This window comes from Lycium ferocissimum, chromosome 7, assembly GCF_029784015.1.
Source record: "Lycium ferocissimum isolate CSIRO_LF1 chromosome 7, AGI_CSIRO_Lferr_CH_V1, whole genome shotgun sequence".
NCBI lineage: Eukaryota > Viridiplantae > Streptophyta > Magnoliopsida > Solanales > Solanaceae > Lycium > Lycium ferocissimum.
The window spans coordinates 34,798,665-34,823,615 of NC_081348.1; the positions used below are offsets into that span (position 1 = coordinate 34,798,665).

General features: G+C 33.0%; 5 protein-coding genes across 5 annotated transcripts; 3 read left to right on the forward strand and 2 right to left on the reverse strand.

Annotated features, from left to right (window-relative positions):
* Nucleotides 1–4,428, forward strand: LOC132062157 (probable fatty acyl-CoA reductase 4). Its single transcript, XM_059454786.1, has 7 exons — nt 1–72; nt 2,149–2,348; nt 2,438–2,538; nt 2,631–2,823; nt 3,163–3,244; nt 4,018–4,145; nt 4,281–4,428. Exons 1-7 carry the CDS (start codon nt 1–3, stop codon nt 4,426–4,428), a joined length of 924 nt encoding a protein of 307 aa, XP_059310769.1.
* A 416-nt stretch (nt 4,429–4,844) lies between these two features.
* On the reverse strand, nt 4,845–5,572 carry LOC132064599 (uncharacterized). Its single transcript, XM_059457637.1, has one exon. It carries the CDS (start codon nt 5,432–5,434, stop codon nt 4,982–4,984), a length of 453 nt encoding a protein of 150 aa, XP_059313620.1. The 5' UTR covers nt 5,435–5,572; the 3' UTR covers nt 4,845–4,981.
* Nucleotides 5,573–6,570: 998 nt separating this feature from the next.
* On the forward strand, nt 6,571–8,876 carry LOC132064600 (uncharacterized). Its single transcript, XM_059457638.1, has 5 exons — nt 6,571–6,747; nt 7,140–7,253; nt 7,727–7,849; nt 8,273–8,375; nt 8,472–8,876. The coding sequence occupies exons 2-5, from the start codon at nt 7,159–7,161 to the stop codon at nt 8,715–8,717; spliced, it is 567 nt and encodes a 188-aa protein (XP_059313621.1). The 5' UTR covers nt 6,571–6,747; nt 7,140–7,158; the 3' UTR covers nt 8,718–8,876.
* A 1,031-nt stretch (nt 8,877–9,907) lies between these two features.
* On the forward strand, nt 9,908–10,360 carry LOC132062158 (uncharacterized). Its single transcript, XM_059454788.1, has one exon. It carries the CDS (start codon nt 9,908–9,910, stop codon nt 10,358–10,360), a length of 453 nt encoding a protein of 150 aa, XP_059310771.1.
* A 595-nt stretch (nt 10,361–10,955) lies between these two features.
* LOC132062159 (fatty acyl-CoA reductase 1-like) lies at nt 10,956–12,160 on the reverse strand. Its single transcript, XM_059454789.1, has 3 exons — nt 11,867–12,160; nt 11,240–11,250; nt 10,956–11,124 (listed from the first exon to the last, which is right to left on the reverse strand). The coding sequence occupies exons 1-3, from the start codon at nt 12,158–12,160 to the stop codon at nt 10,956–10,958; spliced, it is 474 nt and encodes a 157-aa protein (XP_059310772.1).
* Between the last annotated feature and the right edge of the window lie 12,791 nt (nt 12,161–24,951).

The following is a 24,951-nucleotide window of genomic DNA, read 5'->3' on the forward strand; positions in this document are numbered from 1 at the left end:
ATGGGGTGCCATGAATGTTGTCAAATTTTCCAAGCATTGTTCAAAACTAAAGATGCTTACATGTCAGCACAGGTCAGCTCCACATTATTCTTTGTGCTTAACCAACTTTCATTATCACGACTTTGGGTGTGTATTGACATAGCATGGAGACTGATTCTTTCCAGCCTATGTTTGTGGGAGAAAGGAAAGATTAATGCAAGGTTAAACCATTGCCCTTCGGTCAGATACTTGATGGAGGGTCTCACTTAGACATAGACGCGGATTAAAAGTTGGTAGAAGAGACGCTACAGGACCTTCAAGATAGGAATGCCACTGAAAAAGAAGTAACTTTTACATCTAGGTATTGAGAGGTAAACTAGTGTCCAAACACAAATCTCTCTTTTTTGTGTCAGGTGTTCTTAATTAGTTCATCTAATGCTTCGAGTTTGGAAGTGTTTCCTTAATGTCATTTTGCAATTTGCGGAGAATCCAGCTGATATGATTGTGAACTCAGTCATCGCGGCTATGGTAGCCCATAGGAATCAATCTTCCCATATGGCTCTTTACCATATCAGCTCCTACGGCAGGAATAAACTAAAAAGTGCAGATAAAGTAAAAGTTTTTGTTGATTACTTCACGAAGAACCCATGGATTGACAAAAGAGGAAATCCAGTCATAGTGCAGAAATTTCATTGACTGGATAGCATGGCAAGCCTTCACAAATACATAGCAATCCAGTACATGCATGTCATCATTAACCGTTAAGTTTCCATACTAATGTCTTCATAAATAAACTGTAAATTACGCCTTTTTGGCTTCACTTGGCCACATATAGAGTAGGACTGTAGTATAAAAATATGGATCCACCAAATAACAACTTTTAATTCACTAGAAAACAACATCCTTTTTCTATATTCTATATAATTCGTATTATCTGTGTACTCACATTAAAGATGTGAAAATGAGTGACTTGCAAGTTGCACGTATATTAGAAAGACAGAAGGAACTGCATTATTAACCTATTCTGCTTCAGCTTATTGGTTGAATTACTACCTTTCAAGAGAATGATAAACTTTAGATGAACAAATGAGAAAAGTGAGAATCTGTGTGTACGTGGGATACAGAAACGAAAATAGATATCCAACTAGATCTCTAATGTACTATAATTAGTTATCTTTCTAAAAATATTTCTTTTATTATGCACTTATGCTGATTAAGTTTTCTAATATTATTCTATGGAGTTAATGATAGCCAAACTTTTGGTAGAAACAGCCTAAACTACTTTAGCCATAGGGCTACAACCTTTTAATACATTAAACTATTTAGTACTAATAGTTGTCCATTAATATCAACAGCTGGGTCCTATGTACTTTGTTTGCATTAATATAACGTGAATAGCCCAACAACTAGCTCCACGGAGCCGCACCTAACTAAAACTAGTGCTCCATATTGTACGTAGCAGCCCATCTCAAGACGGACTTTGGTAATTCACTATAAATATTTGGACAGGACACAATTGTGTTACATAGGTTGCATTCCTTTCAGGTTAAATTGGTATCTAACTTAAAATCCAGGTGATTTTGTATATGTGATAATGCAATACTTAGTTTTCCCAGTACTTGTAACCTGATAATATCTTATGTATAAACATTTACAATATAAATTTGACCCTATTAATTTCCTTCACCTCGAGCTCACTTCCGTGAACATTCTCCATCAATGGAATCGTGCTGCATTAACCAGTTTCTCGAGGGCAAGACCATTTTCATCACTGGTGCAACAGGCTACCTAGCAAAGAGTGCTTTCTCCATCTCTTTACTGTCTCTCTCTCTCTCTTTCCCCCTTTAGGTTGAACTAACAGTGCTTTTTGAGTATATGCATGCATAGATGATATTACAAGTGATTTTATTATATATTAATGTAGTTCTCACGGAGAAGATACTCCGAGTCCAGCCAAATGTGAAGAAGCTCCACTTGCTAATAAGAGCTCCAGATTCAAATTCAGCTAAATAGCGTTTCAACAATGAGGTACTACCAACTACTATATGATCGTATATAGTAGCAGTAGAAATAATAGTCATCACATTAGACTACAACTCCAGTCCATAGTCACGCAAACCACATGAGAATTGAACATTTTATCGGTTAAACAATATGTTTTAACTGCAGGTTATAAAAACGGATCTGTTCAGAGTTCTAAAGGAGAAGTTAGGCCCCAACCTACATGGCCTTATACAAGACAAGGTTTTCCCAGTTGCAGGTGATATAGCTTGTGATAGTTTGGGGATAAATTTTGAGCTGAAAGATGACATGTGCAGCGAAATAGACATAATTGTAAACTCTGCTGCAACAACTAGATTTGATGAAAGGTAGTTAGTCATAGAGTAATACAAACATTCTTTTTCCTTAAGTAAAAAGAAAAAAGTTTAATTTGCTGATCAGCGCGCCTTTTTTGCAGATATGATACTGCAATAAGGATCAATGCACTGGGTGCCATGAATATTATCAAATTTTCCAAGCAGTGTTTAAAACTAAAGATGCTTCTCCATGTAAGCACAGGTCAGCTCCATCATGAGCTTAACCAAATTTCACTATCATGTGACTTCTTTGGGCCTATTAACTTTAGCATAATAAGGACGTGTTCTTTTCAGCTTATGTTTGCGGGGAAAAGAAAGGATTAATACTAGAGAAGCCATTGAACTATGGTCAGACGCTTAATGGAAGCTCTCGCTTAGAAATAGAAGTGGAGCAAAAGTTGGTAGAGGAGGCACTAAAGGACCTTCAAGATAGGAATGCCACTGAAAAAGAAGTTACTTTAGCTATGAGAGTTCTAGGTATTGACAGGTAAATGTTTCAAAAAATTAGCCTCGCTCATTGATACAAATATATATCGTATTTGCACCAATATAATTATGATTCTTCAGGGCAAGGCTACATGGATGGCCAAACACATACTCATTCACAAAAGCAATGGGAGAGATGCTTTTGGGACACCTCAAGTAGGATCTCCAACTCATAATCCTACGACCAACAATTATATTAAGCACTTACAAGGAGCCATTCCGGGGATGGGTTGAAAGGAATGACTATATATTGTTTTTGTTTATGCATGCACACATGGAAATTAAAGAAGAGTTAGTCTTATCAGTAAGCAAAAGTATACTCTGCTTCTTCTTTCCACAGAACCATGGACACCTTCATTGTTGGCTATGGTAAAGGAAATCTAAATGTTGGCATGGCTGATAGAGAATCGATGACGGATGTGGTATGTGAGTCATGTGTATAGTGCATACCTTACAACAAAATGTGCAAGTTTCTTTTGTTTGCATCAGCTGGTCTTAATTAGTTCATCTACACTTTGAGTTTCTACGTATTTACTCTAATTCCTTAATGCCATCTTGCAATTTTGCATACATTCCAGCCGATATGGTTGTGAACTCAGTTATCGCGGCTATGGTAGCCCATAGAATTCTATCTTCCCTTACAGTTGTTTACCATATTAGCTCCTCAAGAAGGAATCAACTCAAAATTGATGATATTATACAAATTGGCATTGATTACTTCAAGAAGAATCCATGGATTGACGAAAGATGAAAGCCAGAGCGAAGAAAGTTCATGTACTCGACAGCATGGCTATCCTTCGTAGATACATAGCAATCCATTACATGCCACTATTAACGGTTAGTTTTCATAGTAATGTCTTCTTTAAAAAACTGTAGAATTTACACCTTTTTTACTTCACTTGGCCATAAAGTAGGACAGTTCTAACTTGGATTATATTTGCTTATAGATGGTTTTACTAGAAAAATATGCACACGTCAAATTTATATTTCAACATTTCTAACTTAGAACAATTACGTCATTGGCTAAAAATCAGTTGGTATAAACTAGAAAACTCATGATATTATGAACTAAAAGAGGGAAAAATCCTGATATACAAGAGAGATGTATAGAAAAGGAATTTTATGAACATTGATGCACGTCAGCATTGATGGCCTACCACTGGCTAATTAAGTTTATAGTTTTAACATGTTTCAGATATTAAAGTGGGAAAACTTGATACTTTGCCAACATTTGCAAGACCTGCATACGGACTTAGAAAGAAGGATCAATCATGCCATTCGACTAGCTGAACTCTACAGGTCCTACTTGTTCTTCAAAGGAGTGTGAGTTTATTATTACTTCAGATTAACTCATTCAAATAGTCAACAGTTTATTAGTAGTAATTATTAAATAATCAAATTTAAAGCTTTCCCTAATTGCTATTTTATTCCAACTCCATCGCTGCTGATTTTTACCAGTTTCGATGATACCAATGCTGAAATGTTGCGAATGGCAACAAGAAAAAGTAATGCAGATGATACATTTAACTTTGACCCAACAACTATTCAGTGGGAAAAATACTTCAAGGAAATCCATATTCCAGGAGTAGTGAAGTACCTTTTCTAAGAAAGCAGAATTATGTGAATAAAGGAGGCTGATATGCTGCTCTGCTTACACTAGAAAGCTGTGCTGCTGCTTACATTCTATTATGTAGTTGTTTGAACAACTACGCCAGTTCAAGAAAATGTTGGTTTTATATGTAATTATATTGAAGTACTGCTTTTGATGTTTCACATGTGATTGATAATTATCCACCTGCAAACTGAATTCAAAATATTCGGTTCTCATTTTACATATGTTACTGCCTTTATCAGAAGAATAGAGATTTTATATACTACCATTTCATTTTTTTCTCTTTCTGTTGATGGTCTATGCCAATCCATTAACAACTTCACCGATCCTTTATTTTTTTAAAAGTGACAAGGGAAAAAATCACTTCAACTAATTAGAAAACAATTAAAGAAATAAATTTGTGGAATTGCTTCCAAGAATCTGATACTTATTATGCATTTATATAATCCACTAAAATTCAAGAGCTAAACAAGTAGAAGCAAGACTGACACATTAATTTAGCAAGTGTAGTCCAAATAGAAGAAATAGATAATTAGTGAAAGATCTCTTAAGAAGGATAAACCTTGTTAGAGTGAGAAGAAATGGCTTTAATAGCAGATTTCGTTGAAGCACCAGCAGAGTTAACAGCACCTTCAATATACTTCTTGGCAGCAAATGTAGCCACTTTCTCCATAGTCTTTCCCATATTTCTAGCTCTTTCAGCAACACCCACAAGGCTATCATATTCAGCTTTAGCCATTTGGTTCATTTCCTCTTCAAAACGGCGAAATTCTTCCATGGCATCTTCCATTGCAGTGTTAAGGTGTTCTTCTGCTTCTTTCATGTAATTCTCAGCTTCTTCAACTTGATTTTCTTGATCCAGTTCCATGGCTGCCCAAGCCTTGTAAGCCTCAACTTCAAAGAGCTTCATTAGATCATCTTCTATGGTGTAAGGATCGCAGTTCTTGTCACAAAGAGCCTGGTCAGACAGAATGGAGAATTGAGCAAAAAGTGCCTCCATTTCTTTGTGAATTTGGGAATGGAGAAAAATGGGGTGAAGGGGTTTCAGTGGGAATGAAATTTATTATACTCCTTGGTATTTGATGATTGGAAGAGTATAAAGAAACAGGAACGCCACTTTGGTAAAGGAATGGGTAGATACGATAATACTGCAGAACGTAGATGAGGGTCTACTACTCTTTTCAAAAGCAACTAACGGTTAATTGCTTTTTTCTTAAAATAATTCACTTAAGAATTACAACAACTTGCTAAACAATATTTGTATAATTAAAATATTATTTTATTTTGTCTAAGTATTATATAAATGTTTCTTTTATTTTCTCTTAATGATTTTTATGATTATTAGGTAAGTTGAGTAACTTTTTTGTTGCAAACAATTAGTTAGGTTGGTGATTTTTTTTTGTTAAAAACTAATTTAATGATTGCAATACAATAAAATAAAAGTTGAGTGATCAAATGACGGAAAAGAAATGAGTGACTAATTTTGTTAGAAGCATGAAACTCCACGATATTATATTGAAGATTTTCATATGTCTGAGTGTTTCAGATGCCAACAGAGTTTGTTGAAGTTTCACTTGTAAAAGTTCTAAACTCTTTAATACTTAATACTACGATGGAGTTTCACATTGTAAGGAGTTTCCAACTCCAAAATAGAGAGTGTTAAAGTTTCACTTGTAAAAAATTTATATTCTGGCACACCCGATTGGAGTTTTTCTATAATAAAAATTATAGAATTCCACTTCTGTGTGCTAGAGTTTCACTTGTAAACATTCAAAACTCTAGTACACCACATTGGAGTTTCACCCATATGAATTTTTAAACTCCAAAATATTACGCTTTTTTCAATGTTTTTGCGTATTTTTAGCTAATCGTATTTGCATACAATACATATACAATTAGTGTCTTATTGTCTTAAAGTAAATTAATTAAACATTGATCTTTGTATAAACTCACATAGTTTAATTTATTTATTTTTCATAATTAATTTAGGCTAAAACATCTTCGCTTTTAGCAAAAAAAAAAAAAAAAAAAAAAGTCAAAATCAAAGAAGAAAATAAAGATTAGTTTCAGCCCATTATTAATATCTTCTGAATTAAAGCCTAAAGCCCAAGGTGCGAGTCCGCTAGGCCCATATTCACTCTTCGCTGCCCCAAATCCCAATTCTGGAAAAAACCATTCGCCATTTGCATCTCTTTTGCTTCACCATTTTTGTCAATTATTATTATCTAAACTATTAGCCATTTCCCCCAAAAATATAGAAAAAGAAAAAGAAGAGACGAACTCGCGCTCGGGTGTCTTTTGCTGGTTATTTGCGTAAGTTTGCTAACTTCAGTTGAAAGATCCATTTTATTTATTTATATATATCTATTGATGTCAAGTCAGAGTAGAATTATAGTGATTCTCAACGAAATTCCAATGCGATTAAACTAAGTCACAGCTTTAAGCTTAAGTATTCAATAAATCGCTGTCCAAGATATTCTTGTTTGACTTTCGAAATTCAATCTGTACTACATATATTGGGACAGATGGAGTCATATACTTTTTTTCTTTTATTAGCTTATAGAATGTAAATTCATTATAAATGGTGTTTTCTTTAGCCAAGGTCTACAGAAGGTATAGCTTTCTTTAAGTTCCTTTCTTTGTGGAAGATTTTAGTAGGTCCATTGATACTCATGAAATTATGGTCTTACCTTTGTAATTGAAAGGGTTCGGATCAGGGAAAGGATGTCGTTCATGAAAGGTGATTTGTTAAGCAGATCGAGAAAGCTTGTCAAAGGCTTAGCCAAAGCCGAGCCTGTCTGGCTCAAGGCTATGGAGAAGTACCTCATACTTTCCCTCCTTTTGTTTTCCTTTGAATTTTTTATTCAATTATATACTTATGTTTACTTGTTTTTGTTCAAGTGTTTGCATCTTTATCTAAATAGTTAAACTGCTAGAAAACGTGTCCCCTCAATTGTGGTCTAATTCTTTTTTTCTTGGGCCAAACACGTGAAATATTTTTGTTGATAGTAGTAGTGGTGATACTTGAATTTAGGACCTCTACGTGTTCTAATACTACGATAAAGTGGGTGTACGACCTCATCTAAAAGATTAATCTATTTGAAAGGTGACATGTTCCTTTTATCATTACTTTTTAATCAATTCAGGTTTGCAACTGGCATCTAAGAAAAGCATTTTTAAGAATGCTCATAGGATTCTTGGGCGTGATTTTACTAGAGCGTATCCATTTTGCCTTGAACATGAAATAGTGCTCCTAATGCTGGTTGTTGCTTGGAATTTTGTTTGAATCCAGGGCTCCACCGGCAACATTCCCTCGTGCTGAGAAGAAGCTGCAACCCATCAGTCTACCTGAGGATGTCTATATCAAGAAGTTCTTCCAAAAACATCCAGAATCTAAACATGAGGATGCTATTAAGTATGGCTTCTAACCTATACATGGTTCTTAGTATGTATTGTTTGACTTCCACAATCATCAGATAGTAGCATTTAAACGTGCTCTGTTAATAAGCTACCCCTGAGGTGTATCATGTATGCCTTGTTATACTGTTGATCCTAGGGTCTCAACAGCTCAAGTGTGCTGGCTTTAATAGTTTAACATGCAATATGCTGCACATCGAGGAAGCAAGTGGGGAAAGGTGCTACCAATGTACATAATATGAAAAGTACTATATCGAGAAGTAAAAAATCTTCTATGGTCTCAGCACATCTTGTCTTGTGCAGTCGAGGGTAGATTCAGTCTTTTATTGAAATTCATTATAATCCTAATGGAGAAATTGGCATGTTGAAATTATCAACTTTTTTGCTCAACTGAGGCTTTATTCTTTAATACTTTTAACAGGATTTCCGGATTTGACCCTCCTCCAGCCCGTCTATTCGGGTGGCGAGTGCTCGAGTTAAAGGAGCAAGGGGTCAGTGAAGAGGAAGCTACGGCTGTTGCTGATGTACGTATCTCATCTTTCTAAATTCAAACAAATTTGTTGAGGCTCAATCTTCTTCTAGGACCTCTCTTAAAAAACTGTGTGATTTTGTTGTTATAGATGGAATATAGAGGAGAAAGAAAAGCAAAAAAGAAAGCATATTCTCGACTGAAGCAGATTGCACGACTTCAAGGGAAGAAACCACCTCCCAATCCATATCCAAGTGCTATCAAGGAGATACAAGCTGAAGAAAGGAAGTTTGTGCGCGATCGTTTCTATAACCGAGATATTCTTCAAATTGCGGAGAGACTGAAAGAGGAGAGGCAAGCGGAGCTGCAAGATAGAAGAGGTGGAGGTGGCTGGTAAAATCCACAAGGTCTTGTTCTAATAGATTTTCTTTTCTCTCTTTGATGCTTCGATTTTGTATCCTTCAGATATTAGATCTCTGTCCAAGTGGTTATACTTTGTGGTAGGCTTGGAGTCCTTTTTCAGTTAAATTGAAAAATAGGCGATAGTCTTAATTTACCGGTAAGAAAAGAAGCAATTTCTATTAACGTGATTCAACTGCCATCACTGATGGGGAATTCACGGATTTCAATTTCTATTTTCATTTCCTTTTTTTAAAGTTTTAACCATTCAATGGTTGAGCTTACAAGGGCGTGACGCTAATGCTGACAAGAGATTACGGCCACGAGCATTTATTCGATTTCAACTCTGTCGGTAAACACTAAATTTGTGATGTATTTGGCCACATCGAATAAGCATAATTGCAATTCCTCATATAGTTGTCCCTGCATAGGATGAGGATTGATGGCTTTGACAAAATGCAAAACTTGTGGCCCACTTCACCACACCTCAAAGACGTCCATTATTTTGAAAATTACTCTATTTTTTCTCACTCGACGTATGGTAAAATGCCTCACCAAAGTATTCAGTTTTCAAGATCTGAACTCGAAATATGGTAAAACACTTCCACCAAAGTATTCAGTTTTTAGGATTCGAACTCGAAATCTTAGAATAGAGAAGTACGTACAAGTGCTCTTAACTGTTGGTAGTTAGTTCTTGTAATTATTCATCCTATGTTAACTTTTCCTTGTACTTTTTTAATAATTCAAAGAAATAGTTTTCCTTATACTTTTTTAATAATTCAAAGAAATAGTTATTGGACTTTCTAATTTAGTGGCTCACAAGTAACAATTTAAATTACTGTGTCACGAAATCAAAATTCGATAAATACGAACTCCCTAGTTTTCTTTAGTTTCTTATTAACATGGTAAGAATGGAAGAAGAAAAATAAAGATAGACAACTAGGAAAAAAGTACTTCTATAAAATAATAATAATAATAAAAGAACAGAAAAGCAATATGAGTACACAAAATTCAACTCAACCGTTGGGGTGCGTTCAGGGGCCCTCATCTATCATTCCTTTACCAAGTTGGTTGTCCTGTTTCTATATGCTTTTCCAATCATCAAATCCAAAAGAATCAATTCCTTCACCACTGAAATCCCTTCACCCCATCTTTCTCCATTCCCAAGTTCAAATCAGCAGCACAAAAATGGAGGCACTTTTTGCTCAATTCTCCATTCTATCAGACCAAGCTCTTTGTGACAAGAACTTCGACCCTTACACCATAGAAGATGATCTCATGAAGCTCTTTGAGGTGGAAGCTTACAACGCTTGGGCAGCCATGGAACTCCATCAAGAAAAGGAAGTTGAAGAAGCTGAGAATTACATGAAAGAAGCAGAGCATCATATTAACACTGCTATGGAAGATGCCATGGAAGAATTTCGCCGTTTCGAAGAGGAAATGAACCAAATGGCTAAAGCTGAGTATGATAGCCTTGTTGGTGTTGCTGAAAGAGCTAGAAATATGGGAAAGACTATGGAAAAAGTGGCTACAATTGCTGCCAAGAAGTACATTGAAGGTGCTGTTAACTCTGCTGGTGCTTCAATGAAATCTGCTATTAAAGCCATTTCTTCTCACTCTAACAAGGTTCATCCTTCTTGAGATATCTTTCACTAATTATCTATTTCTTCAATTTGGACTACACTTGCTATATTAATGTGTCAGCCTTGCTTCTACTTGTTTAGCTCTTGAATTTTAGTGGATTAAATAAGCAAAGTAACTATCAGATCCTTGGAACATATCTTCTTTAATTGTTTTCGAATTAGTTTAAGCTATTTTACGCCACGCTGATGAAAAAAATAGAAAGATTCATCAAATACGGGAATGGATTGGAATAAATTATCAACAGAAACAAAAATGTTGAAAGATGAAATGACATTGTATAAAATCTTGTATGGTGAATAAAAGCTATATTCTTCTGATAAATGCAGTAACATGCGTACAAGAAAAAAAAACCAATCTTTGAGTTCAGTTTGCTGGTAGGTGGTAGCTAGTTATCATAATATGTGAAACAACAAAAGTAGTCCTTCAATATTATTACACATAATACTCGAATAGCATCAGAAAAATATAGTTACATATAATACTGCCAGTATTTTCTTAAACTGACATAGTCACTTAAAAAACCACATAATAGAATTTAAGCAGCAACATGTACAGCTTTCTATTGTAAGCAGAGTAGCATACTAGCCCTCATTTATTCACATATTCTTCCTTCCTGGAAAATGTACTTCACTAATCCGGGAATATGAATCTCCTTGAAGTAATTTTCCCACTGAATGGTTCTTGGATCAAAGTTGAATGTATCATCTGCATTAATTTCTCTTGTTGCCATTCGCAACATTTCAGCATTGGCATCATCGAAACTGGTAAAACCAGCATGAATGGTGTTAGAATATCAATTTGGAACAGTTTTAAGTTTGAGTAACTAGTTTCCAGAAGTATATCAAACATGAACAAGTTACGGATGCTAGTTCAAACATCAGAGGGGTCTAAAACAAAATGAATATAGAATTAAGATGAAGAAAGGAAGGGACATCAAATAACAAATTCACATTCCTTTGAAGAGTGCGTAAGGTTTGTGGAGTTCAGCTAGTCGAATAGCGTGATTGATACTTCTTTCTAATGTTTTTTTTTTTTTGAAACTGGTAACTAGTCTTCTTTCTAATGTTGGGCACACAGTTTGCAAATATTGGAAAAGTATCAAGTTTGCCAACTTTAATATCTGAAACATGTTAAAACTATAAACTTAGCCAGTGGTAGGCCATCAATGCTGAAGAGCATAACAACATTCATAAACACTTGTAGACTTTTATATACATCTCTCTTGTATACCGAGGTCTTTCCCCCTTTTAATTAGTTCATATATATATATATATATATATGAGTGTTCTAGTTTATACGAACTGATTTTCTGCCAAGGAGGGTTTTAGTCTAACTGGTTAGTTGTTAGCAAACCTTTATATTCCGTGTATCCGTAGTTTCGAATAAATATATCTTTAAGCACATATACTCCAAGTTAGTCACTGTCCTACTTTATGGCCAACTGAAGCCAAAAACGCGTCAATTTTACTGTTTATTTAAGAAGACATCACTATGAAAACTAACCTTTAGTATTGGCATGTCGCGGATTGCTATGTATTTGTGAAGGCTAGCCATGCTATCCAGTAAATGAAATTTCTTCACTTTGACTGGCTTTCCTCTTTCGTCAATCCATGGATTTTTCTTGAAGTAATCAACGACAAATTGTACGACATCACCAAGTTTTAGTTGATTCCTCCTAGAGGAGCTAATATGGTAAACAGCTGTATGGGAAGATGGAACTCGATGGGTTACCTTAGCCTCGGTGACTGAGTTGACAACCATATCGGCTGGAATCTTGGCAAAATTGCAAGATCGCATTTAGGAATTAGTGTAAATACTTAGGAACTCGAAGTTTAGATGAACTAATTAAGGCCAACTGATGCAAACTTGCGCATTAATACATAAGGTATACACTATACACATGACTCACATACCACATCCATTATTGATTCTCTGTCACCGACTATAACATTCTGTTTTCCTTTGCCATAGCCAACAATGAAGGTGTCCACGGTTCTGTCGGAAGGAAGAAACAGATTGGTTTACTAAGAATTGTTCTTCTTTTGTATGTGTCCATAAGTGGTATGTAATTATTACCTCGATTCTTCAATCCATCCAGGGAATGGCTCCTTGTAGGTGCTTAATATAATTGTTGGCCGGAGGATTGTGATTTGGAGATCCTCCTTGAGGTGTCCCAAAAGCATCTCTCCCATTGCTTTTGTGAATGTGTATGTGTTTGGCCATCCATGTAGCCTTGCCCTGAAGAATCATAATTATATTGGTGCAAATATGATAGATATTTGTATCACTGAGCGAGACTGATTTAATGAACCGCTTACCTCTCAATACCTAAAATTCTCATAGCTAAAGTAACTTCTTTTTCGGTGGCATTCCTACATTGAAGGTCCTTCAGTGTCTCCTCTACCAGCTTTTTCTCCACGCCAATGTCTAAGCGAGAGCTTCCATTAAGCGTCTCGCCATAGTTCAATGGCTTTTCTAGTATCAATCCTTCCCTTTCGCCACAAACACAGGCTGAAAAGAACCAGTATTTATGCTAGAGTTAATACACCAAAGAAGTTACATGATAATGAACTTTGGTTAAGCACATATATGACGGAGCTGACCTGTGCTTACATGGAGAAGCATCTTTAGTTTTGTACACTGCTTGGAAAATTTGACAACATTTATGGCACCCAGTGTATTGATCCTTATTGCAGTATCATAGCTGCAAAAAGCGCGCTGATCAGTAAATTAAACTTTTTTATTTTTACTTAATGTTTAGAATGTTACTACTAGTATTCTATACCTTTCATCAAATCTAGTTGTTGCAGCAGAGTTTACAATTATGTCTATTTCTCTGCACATCTCATCTTTCAGCTCAGAATTTATCCCCAAACTATCACCATCACAAGCTATATCACCAGCAACTGGGAAAACCTTTTCTTCTATAAAGCCATGTAGGTCTGGGCCCAACTTCTCCCTTAGAACTCTGAACAAATCCGTCTTTATAACCTGCAGTTAAAACATATCGTTTAACCGATATAATCTTGAATTCTCATTATGTGGTTTGCGTGACTATGGACTGGAGTTGTATTCTAATGTGGTGACTATTATTTCTACTGCTACTATATACGATCATATAGTAGTTTGATAGTACCTCGTTGTTGAAACGCTCTTTAGCTGAATTTGAATCTGGAGCTCTAATTAACAAGTAGAGCTTCTTGACATGTGGCTGGAGTCGGAGTATCTTCTAGGTGAGAACTACATTAATATATAACAAAAGCACTAGTAATATCATCTATGTATGCATCTCCTGAAAAAAACACTCTTAGTTCAACCTAAAGTAAAGAGAAAGAGAGAGAGTGGATGTGCTCTTTGCTAGGTAACCCGTTGCACCAGTGATGAAAATGGTCTTGCCCTCAAGAAACTGGTTAATGCAGCACAATTCCATTGATGGAGAATGTTCACGGGAGTGAGCTAGAGCCTAGAGGTGAAGGAAACTCATGGGGGTTAAATTCATGCTGTAGATCGTTCTACATAAGATATTATCAGGGAAGAAGTACTGGAAAACTATGTATTGCAGGAAAAATATACTGGAAAACTAAGCATTGCATTTGCACATATACAAAATCACCTGGATTTTAAGTTAGATACCTTGGATTCAACCAGAAAGGAATGCAACCTATTTGTGCTGTAACAATTGTAGTCCTGTCCAAATATTTACAGTGAATTACCAAAATCTGTCTTGAGATGGGCTGCTATTTACAAACAGTGTACTAGTTTTAATTAGTTGCGGCTCAGTGAAGATGCTTATTAAAACAATTCAAAGATACTTTTATAAGGCGTGCTATTGTCCATTTTGGACCAAGTTCATACAGTTCTACCGAGAAAAGTCTCACATTCATGGGCTAATTTAGAGATTAATTGAGCGCTACCTGCATTTTTCAAGATGGAAATTTATTGATTAATTATTTTTGTTATAATCAATTTCTTCTAGAGTAGAACTAATTGTTTTCCATTTTTTTTTTTTATTTTTTTTTTATCTTTCTTGAGACATTGATAATCTTAAGTAAGATTTTATAAAAAAATTAATTTTGAAAAAAATCTTATAGTTGAGGTTACTGCCAAAATTTGTAAACATTATTCTATAAGTAATATAAGTATTTAGAGAAGAATTTAATCTAGTTGCCTGATTGGGCACATTAATTAAAGTATTAATATATTTTACTTATACAATTTCTTTTAAAACTTTTAATTCCATTAAAGAAGCCTAAAACCTAATACCAGAGAAATTATCGTGTTTAAGGAACATTCAAGATTAAAAGAAAGAAGTAATTAAGTGTAACTACAAACAAATACACTAGTTGCCTTTGGCGAAGTAATTACTTAATTAGTCAACGCTAAATCGATTGTCACTGAAAGGATACAATTACGTTCTCAAATTCTCAAGGAGAGTTAAAAGTTGCAGGCAAATACATGTTGTATTACATTTAAAAGGCGATTTTTTATATAAACCCATCCGTATTTTATTGTTCCTGTTTTACTAATTTTTTTTTTTAAGGAGGAAGACTTATTAAAATTAAATTTGTATTTAACTATTTTTGTTTTCTATTAATTAGTATAATGTTCTTTTATATATATATAAGATACTTTCTCGTTTCATATATATTCTTTTATTATTTTATAAATGAAACAAATCATAAATTTTAGACTATATTAACATAAGTTGGTGAAGATTATACTTGTAGTTGGATCTTGTCATAGATTAATTCAAATGATAATATTATTTTCTTGGATGACATTATTTATTCGTTACAATAGCAGTTACAATTATATTTTTAGTACATTTGGAACATCAAACTTAGAATACCTAGTAAGAAAGAATATTTGATATTTTCAAAGACTTTCCTTCAGAATTGGCCTTATAATAACTAACCTATCCCATAATTGACGATTTTAATCTTACTTCTCTTATTTGACTTCTTTGTAACAACTTTTTTTCTTACTTATTCACATTAATGCGAAGTTAATACAATACGACTAAGACACATATTTATGGAAAATTAAGAGTAAACAGTTTAATGTATTAGTAGAAGCTTTGGCGGATTCTACCAAAAGTTTGACTATCTTCAAGACTGCTTTTATATGACAATATTAATTGTTGGTTGGCGAGTCATTAATTCCATCTCCAAGACCACGTTGACTAATTTAGAAGAACTAAATACCAGTTTACCAGTAGAGAATAATAGTATTGGAAAACTTAATCAGCATAACAAAAGAATTATACTTTAGAAAGCTAACTAATAGCTTGTTTGGCCAAGCTTCTAAAAATAACTTATTTTAAAAAGTAATTTTCTTTTCAAAAAAGTATTTTTGGCTAAAAGCAGTTTGTGTTTGGCCAATTAATTTAAAAAGTACTTTTGAGCAGCAATTAGTGTTTGGCCGAGCTTTTAAAAAGTTCTTTTATGTGTATTTTTCTCAAAAGCACTTTTCAAAAAAAGTCTTTTAAAAAAAGCCTATTTTTTTTTAAACACGTAAAGCTGTACGCTACTCTCCAAAAATCTTATTTTCTCTCAAAAGGTTGGCCAAACACCTCACTTTTTTTAAAATAAGCACTTATTGAAAAAATAAGTACTTTTGGGGAAAAAATAAGCTTAGTCAAACAGGCTATAAAGTAATCAATATTCAACCAAACCTAGGTATGAAAAAATTCTCCTAGATAGCACATCGTTCTTTTAAAGTAATCAATATTCAACCAAACCTAGGTATGAAAAAATTCTCCTAGATAGCACATCGTTCTTTTAATGGATTTTACGCGGCACGAATCTGAATTAGTCGTGTCTCATACCTAACATCGTGTGGAAAACCAAAACAAGTAATTCAACCAACAAGCTAAAGTAGAGTAGTTGAGCAATATAATTAATTCTATCTTTATGTTATATGTGCAACTTGCAAGTCACTCATTTTCATTTCTTTCTGATATAATTCGGAGTGCTAGACACTGTAACATTTGAACATGTTAAAACATGCTTTTATCGTCATGATGTTTTCCCTCTAAATAAGCTATTTTGGGGTAGGCGTATTACCTCAGCATTGTTGGTTGACCTTCATATGTAATCATCTCGAGTTCTCGACCCATATTTCCTATTTGTAACAAATTTGTTTTAAAAATGATTTAATATAGTACTCTTGTCATCCCAATTTATGTGGCACCTTTCGAATTTCGAGATTCAAACAAATCGTTCTTTGACCGCAATTTTTTCATATGTAGTTTTTAAATATTTTAATTGTCAATCATTGTGACTTACATACTTTTAAAATAGTTTCCCAATGTGTAAATTTTATTTCAAAAAACTTGAAGATTTCATGCCCAAATTCACGAACAAAATTAAACTATTTGATTTTCGAAATCCTAACTGAGCCACATAAATTGGACAGAGGGAGTAATAATTAGGTAAAAAATTTCAAACAAAGAGGCCCGTGAATTTAAAACCATATCACCTATATTTTGGGAAAGTGCAGAAATAGCTATTTTAGGATTCCGTTTTATAGAATAACTGAAATTTATAAAGTTTTCAAAATTTAGTCACCTCATAATTATCTCCGGACCGTCAGATCTGAAGTTGAAATTTACTGCAGACCTTTGTGTTTGAAGTTAGTCTCTACCAATGCCTAACTTCAGAATGCAATACAAATTAATAAGATTGAAAGTCTGAATTGTGGCCTTGGTAGCCTAACTTCAGACTTGACAGTCTGTGTAGCATTCGTGAAAATTTTGTAAATATTTAATACTTTATGACGCACTAAAGAATATTTAATTTATCATTTTGTATGTCAAGGACGTTGCTAGATGTGAGTTCGTTGTTTGAAGATTTTGGTTTAATCACAATTTGGAACTGTCAGAGCGACCATTTAGCTATTAAGGCCGACTTGAGGTAAGTTAAACTGTCATGTGAGATTTTCATGAAACTTCATGATTTCGAACTGACGATTGAAATGAAATTTCATGTCCGTGTAGGACAAACTCGCATGATCAATTACCATTAACCATTATGTGGCTTGAAGTGCTAGTAGTTGACTTATAAATTTGTTCTGTGCCTTTTTTGTGAACTCAATAACGTTTTGTGCCACATGATGAATTATAAATATAATATATAATGTGGTGTTGCTATAAATGTTCATGGCATGCATTGAAATGATATTTTTGGATCTCAAATGTAAACATATTACTAACTTAATATGAGATAATTAATAACCTAAGGCACTAATCTTCACGTTCAAAACTTTTAATCTATATGATCTCTAACGTATAAACTCATCATTTACACAATGGATAAAGAATCAACAAAAAGATAAATGGAGTAACTAGCAAGCACAGATGAGTATACTGCATGCATGTGCCCACGTACGCAATAAACTCTAAAATTATAAACCAAGTGAAGTGGAATTCTTTCAACAAATTAATTAAGCTCTCTTTTATTCTTTCTAATTAATTAATTGCAAAGTTCCATTCTTAAAAACCTTACTACTACTATACATTATTGAATCCAGTCTGATTATATCATCAACCTTGTGAAACTTACTTCACAAACCAATATATATATATATATATATATATATATATATATATATATATAATAAGGGCCAATCTAACTTTTTTGTGGTATTTAGTTAGAGTTTTTGGTTACATTACAACTAAGGTTGCCAACTAAAGGTTTCCTCTTCCAAATTTACCCCTATATTTGTCTTTTATTGTTTCCTCTACTATGGGGTATTTTAGAAATATTAAGGCACTTCTAAGCCTTTTTTTATAGTAGAAAATCCCTTAGACTAACTTCTTGAAGGTGATGAGATGTACTATAACTTCTTCATATGACTTACTTTTACTCCTATTTTATTTCTTTATTATTTAAGGTGTCTCACCAATTTTGGTAAATTTAGAAAATTTTAAGGTCCTCTTAAAACGCTTAAGAAATTGTGAATTGTGATGATGTCAATTAAAAAGAACACGTCACTATGCATAATTTGAATGAGAGAATACACCACATTTGCAGTTACCTTAATTAAAACATGTATTGCACAAAAAAAATGAAATTTCTCTAATTAACAGCTCTTTAATTGTTCAGTGTGAAACTTTGAAAATTTAATTGATAAAATTGGTCTTAATTTGTATTAGATATTGTTACCTAATTTTTTGAAAGAAAATTTTATATTGGATATATGTTGTTAAAAATTAAGAGACTTTATGTATTTATTTGAAGGTCAAAAGTAAGGACAAAAAAAGAATTTTTGTTTAATTTTCAAATATTTTTATGCAATTTAAATATATGGGTAGCCTTTAGTTTGTAAGAATTTGCAAAAAAATATCGAACTAATCTTTCAATAATTTCATGTCATAAAGAGTGGAAAAAAATAAAAAATAAAAATTACAATTCTAACTTTTAATCTTGATTTTGGGCCTATACTAGGGTTTGCAGAAAAAATCAAACTAATCTTTCAATAACTTAATGTTACAAGGAAGCGGGAAAAAACTAAAAAGTAATTACAAATTTAATTTTTAATTTTAGTTTTGCGCCCGGGCTTAGCACTGGCCAAATGCCCACTACTAAGTATATATATATTTGGTAACTAACCATGTATATTAATCACCAAGTAAAATCATCACAAAGCCAAAAGCCTAGCACACACTGCTAAGTGCTAGCTATCTCAATGAAGTAGACAAGGGAGGAAATCCTCCTATGCAAAAATATGCTGAAAAGATAGAAATTGAAAAAACATAGTTATGCAGCAACTGACTAATTACACCGGCAGGAGCTCTAACATTTTATTGAACTATATCTTTACAAAAGACAAATTGATTAGATCAAAATGCAACAGCAATAAATCAAGAATGAACCTTTAATTAATGAGCAGAGATAATTCCCACCGAAAATTACGCTCCGTCACTAAGCCCGTCAACCGGTTCGGTTGAACCGGTTAAAACCGAAACCGGACCGGTAAAAACCGGAACCGTTAACGATTCCGTTAACCGTTAATTTTTTTACCGGTCCGGTTCCCATTTTTTGAAACGGAACCGGACCGGTTTAACGATTAAATTAAAAAAAAAAAAAAAATTAAAACAAATTGGGAAAATTTAGGCGAAATTGGACGTTGGCAACGTCCATTTGCAAAAATGGCCGTTGCCAAACGGTCAAATACTTAATTTTTGGCCCCCCAACCCCCCAAACTTTTTTTTTAACACTTTAACCCATCCCTCACCCCTATATAAACCCTTCTTCATTTTCATTTTAATTCACACCAATTCACTCTTCTCTTTCTCTCAAATCTCAATCTCTCAATTATAGTTACTTTGCAATAATTAGTCACTTTATATTTCTCTCAAATAAATATTACAAAGTCTTATTATAGTTTCAATTATTAATTTTGCAATTATATTATTGTTGGTGGAGTTGGTGATTTTGCAACAATCCGAAGTAACTTTGGTGGATTTGCAATTCTAGCCGCCTTCACTTTGTTGGAAATTAATCCGGCAATTTGGTACCTTCGTTCCAACTCTATCTTTATTTTTCGCAATTTAATTCTAACAATTTATTTTTCGCAATTTAATCTACGCAATTTAATTCTAGCAATTTAATTTGTTGTGATTTATTTGATTGTGATTTAAATTAATTCTATTTAATAATGTCAAAGAGATTAAGACGTGGTGCCGGTAGTAGTAGTGGTATTGTTAGGCGTGGGCTTAATGAGGAAACATTTGTGGAAGAAACACCTAATTTAGGTATTGATGTTGGAGGAAATAATCCACTTTTAGGTCATGAGGCAATGCAACAACATTTTACCGACACTTTTAATGAAGACTTAGATGATGATGATGAAACACAACCCCCCGAAAATCCCATAGGAGATACATGTCTGCACAATCACATACACAAGATAAACCGCCGAGAACTCGTAAGCCAACAACTAAAGTTTGGAAATTTATGACTAAGAATAGGAAAACCAATCGGTACATGTACCCTATGTGGACAAGTATTTAGTTTTAAGCAAGAACTGGTAAGGATGGTGGAACGGGTACACTAAATGGTCGTATGAGAACCAAACATATGGATGTTTGGGAGAGCAAACGGGTCAAATGTGTGGGGGGATTCAAATGACGATAGACCCACGAACCGGTAGGAATTTTAAGTATGACAAGAAAAAAGAGCGTGTAGAAATAGCTAAAATGGTAGCTTATGATTGTTTACAATTTTCCTTTCCATCGGGTATGGGGTTTGTTACTTACATTCAACGTTGTTATAATCCGTTATTTGAGGATATTCCTAGAAGTACTTGTAGAGCCGATGTTATAGATTTGTTTAAAAAATATAGATTTTATTTGCGCCATGTATTTAATTCTTTAAATTGTAATGTTTGTCTTACCGCCGATTTGGGTCTTAGTCTTAACAAGTTAGATTTTTTTGCTATTACATGTCATTGGGTTGATGACAATGGGTTATACAAAAAAGAATTATAGCTTTTTTATATGATGAAGGAAAAGGTCGTCATGATGGAAAATTTTTAGCGGATTCAATGTCTACTATTATGAGATTTTTTAACATTTATAGAAAAACACTTTGTATTGCTTTAGATAATGCTTCTAATAATACAAAGGCGATTGGTCTTTTAAAGAGAGAATTAAACCCTCCGCTAGAAAATATTTTTCATGTGAGATGTAGTTGTCACATTTTAAATTTAATTGTTAAAGATGGTCTTGACTATTTTGACGATTCTATTCAAAAAGTTAGAAATGCGGTTGCGTTTCTTTTTTGTAATGCTAATAGGGGAAGAATTAGAGATTTTAAGAATGCTTGTGTGGAAAATAACCTTAGACCTAGGAAAATTCAAGTAGAAATTGAGACTAGGTGGAACTACACTTACATTATGCTACAACAAGCATATGAGTATAGGATTCCCATACAACAAATTCACAACAAATATAATACGATAGTGAAGATTGGTTAAATTTTTCGCATTGGGAAGATGTTAAAGAATGTGTTGAGCTCTTAGAAAATTTTTATAATGCAACTCTTGCTTTTTCTAGACAATTCTATCCCACAGTATCGAAATTTTAGCCTACTTAGCGGAAATAGCTAGAGTTTTACAAGAGTATAAACATAAACCCGGTTATCAAGTGTCTATTTTTGAAATGATAATCAAATTTAAGAAGTATTTTTTTCCCATCCCAACTTTATTTATATTGGGTTCTCTTTTAAATCCTTGTTTAAAAATGTCTTATGCTAAAAATTTGGTTGGTCAAATTTATACATTTTAGAAATTGAAGCGGGAGTTCAACCATCTTTAGGCGGCGAACTCGCTATTGATGATGAGTTTAGAAAAATTTTTACTCATTATTGTAGTTTGGAAGAACGTGCTACACCGTTGCTCACGCCCCCTACTTCTCAAAGTAGCAAAAAGGGCTTATCGGGTTTAAAAGTTTTACATTCACAGACCAACTTCTTCTTCTAGTGCAAACTTTGATGAATATAACTTTTATTTGATGCGGCCAAATGTAGATATCAAGGAAGCTGGATGACTTGGACGTCTTAGCATGGTGGAAGAAGTACAAGGCAAGTTATCCGATACTCTCAAGAATGGCTCGAGATATCCTTTCGGTTCAAGTATCAACCGTGGCTTCGGAGAGCGCATTTAGCCAAGGAAGACAGCAAATTGGAGACCATAGACATTCATTATCCGGCTTTAGCTTGCAAGTACTAGTGTGCATTCGTGATTGGATTAGATCGGAGCGACGCAACCAAAACTTAGAAGCGGAGGAAGGCGAAGAGGAAGAAATTGAAGATTTGATAGCTAGTGGACCGGACCAAATGGAAGACTTTGAAGATATTTCCATGACCGAATATAATGTGGAGGAAATTAACGAAATGGTTCAAAATTGGTGATTTTATTATTCGACTATTTCTATACTACTCATGTATTATTTGTAAGTTAAAAAAAACTACAACTTGCAAATAAATGTTATCCAAGAATGAATAAAATATATGGCTCATTGAGCTTTCTTCTATTTACTTGTGTTCATATTTTTACTTTTATAAAGTTAGGAATATACCTAAAATATACTAAGAATATACTTAAATTAAAAACTAGAAAGTTATATACTTGAAAAATAACTAAAATATACTAAGAATATACTTATAATATATAGTATATATATAACTTAAACATATATATAAGTATATTTTTAGTATATTTTAGTTATTTTAGTTATATATATATATATATATATATATATATTAAGTTATACATATATATAAGTTATATATAACTTAAACATATTTATATATATTAAGTTATATAACCTAAGTATACCGATACATATATTGATATATATATAAGTATATTCTTACTATATTTTAGGTATATATATATATATATATATATATATATATATATATATATATATATATATATATATATATATATATATATACGAATTTATAAACTTAGAAAACAATTAAGCTATAAATAACATAAGTTATAATATATAAGTTATAATAAGTATATATAGTATACTTAAAGTATGTATATATATATATAGTATATAACTTAAACATATATCTATATATATATATATATATATATATATATATATATATATATATATATATATATATATATATATATATAAGTTATATAACCTACGTATATTGATATATATACGTATTATAATAAGTATATATAGTATATAGTGTTAACTTAAGCATATAACTTAATATATATATGTATACACGTATATTCTGTATTTATTGTATTCGATCATTAGCTTTGTTAGTCAGTAAATATTTAAACTTTACTTATAAACTTGTATAACATATGTAAATATACCTACAATATACTAATAAATACTATAATATATATATATAATACAAAAAAAAAAAAAAAAGGGTTTTGAAGGTTTTTAACCGGACCGGTTCCGGTTTGAGGTTTCAAACCGGTAAACCGGAACCGGTTAAACGGTTCCGGTTTTTTAACCGGAAACCGGCCGGTTCCCTAACCGGTTACCGGTCCGGTTCCGGTTAAACCGGTTAACAGGCCTATCCGTCACCACACTCACAATATCAATCAAACGGTCGGGTTTATGTAATGGATTTGTGTTTTTTTTATACATTTTTTTTTTTAATTAATGGATTTTTGTGTGGACATTTTAGATGTGAGATACCTCGACTTAAATAGGGAGCAACGGAGAAAGATAGCCATTGGATCAAATGTTAATCCCATGGCTATCCTTCACTCAGATTAATGGTAAAGCAGATTCGAGAAGGGAAGATGATTTGTTATGTAACCTCAGAAAATGATTGAGACATTCTGCACGACATTCCGTAATTTCCAATAAAGAAAGCTACGAAAAATTATGCTCCGTCCATTTCAATATAAATGAATTTTTAACACTTTTTTTATCCAAAATCAATGAATTTTTTAAAGTTCAAAGATGTATTAATTTTTTTTCTTCAAAATTACCCATATCTTTAATGACTATCTCTAATTTTAAGAAAAGTTTGGAAAGAAGCGAAAGAGTAATACTACAAATTATCCTTTAATTAATATCCTTAATTAATCTTAAGGGATGTGCCACACCCCAAAAATTCATTTATTTTGGAATGAAGAGTATATATTCATAAAAAGTTGTGATAAACCTTTTTATTCTTTTAAAAATATACTATCTCTTCAAAATACCTTAGATAGGAGGTTGTGGAGGACGCGAATCAGGGTAGAAGGTTGGTAGGTAGTAGAGCGTTGTCTCACGTATTCTTCCATACTAGTAGGAGTAGTATTATTTTTATAGTTTCTTGTCCTTAGATTTCTGTTATTATTTGATGTCTCTTATACTTCGATTATCGTATTAGTTTGCTGCAGTTACTAGAGATGATTTGGGAAAAAGGTCACTTCTAAGTTTTAATTTGCACTGTGGCCACTCATTTTCTTTTTGATTTAATTTTCGTTGGTAGGGTTTAGAAAAAGCAAAATGGGGTCAGTTTTACAATTTTAAAAAGATTGGGACGTTTAACTTCTATACTTTAGTCCATCTGATTTCTTTTAAAATATACAAAGACCCACTCTCTCTCCTCACTCCCTTTCACTTTTCTAAGTTAAAAAACTCTCAAGCTTCCAAGCTACTCTTCCTCTCCTCCGAGCTTTGATATTATTCCATCGTCTTCCCCAGGTATTTTCTTTAATTTTGCTTCTCTATCTGAGCATTTTGAGCTCCATATTGCCCTGAAAAATGTTAATTTTTTTTTTCCGTTCTTGAAAAAAAATCTTTTGTTCATAAAGTGTTCATAAGCTCTTATTTTTTTCAAAATCTTTAAAATTTTGCCTTTTTTTTCATTGAAATGTGTGTTATTTATACTTATTTTGCTTGTTTCGATCTTTGATTTAGTGTTTTTGCTCTGTAAATAATGGTCTATATTAATATACTTTTGGTCGATTATTCTTATTACGTGGTTCAACAATGTTGCAACTCTGTCAGAGCATTTTTCATATTGCCCTAAAAGTTGTTAGCTTTTTCCGATTCATGGTGTTCATAAAATTCCGATTTTTATTCAAAATTTTGGAAG

Coding starts and splice junctions, on each gene's coding strand:
- LOC132062158 (XM_059454788.1), top strand. CDS start 9,908: ATGGAGGCACTTTTTGCTCAATTCTCCATTCTATCAGACCAAGCTCTT.
- LOC132064599 (XM_059457637.1), bottom strand. CDS start 5,434: ATGGAGGCACTTTTTGCTCAATTCTCCATTCTGTCTGACCAGGCTCTT.
- LOC132062157 (XM_059454786.1), top strand. CDS start 1: ATGGGGTGCCATGAATGTTGTCAAATTTTCCAAGCATTGTTCAAAACT. Junction 2,349..2,437: donor ACAACTAGATTTGATGAAAG/GTAGTTAGTCAT, acceptor CCTTTTTTGCAG/ATATGATACTGCAATAAGGA. Junction 3,245..4,017: donor GAGAATCGATGACGGATGTG/GTATGTGAGTCA, acceptor AACATGTTTCAG/ATATTAAAGTGGGAAAACTT.
- LOC132062159 (XM_059454789.1), bottom strand. CDS start 12,160: ATGCGATCTTGCAATTTTGCCAAGATTCCAGCCGATATGGTTGTCAAC.
- LOC132064600 (XM_059457638.1), top strand. CDS start 7,159: ATGTCGTTCATGAAAGGTGATTTGTTAAGCAGATCGAGAAAGCTTGTC. Junction 7,254..7,726: donor TGGCTCAAGGCTATGGAGAA/GTACCTCATACT, acceptor GTTTGAATCCAG/GGCTCCACCGGCAACATTCC. Junction 8,376..8,471: donor AAGCTACGGCTGTTGCTGAT/GTACGTATCTCA, acceptor TTGTTGTTATAG/ATGGAATATAGAGGAGAAAG.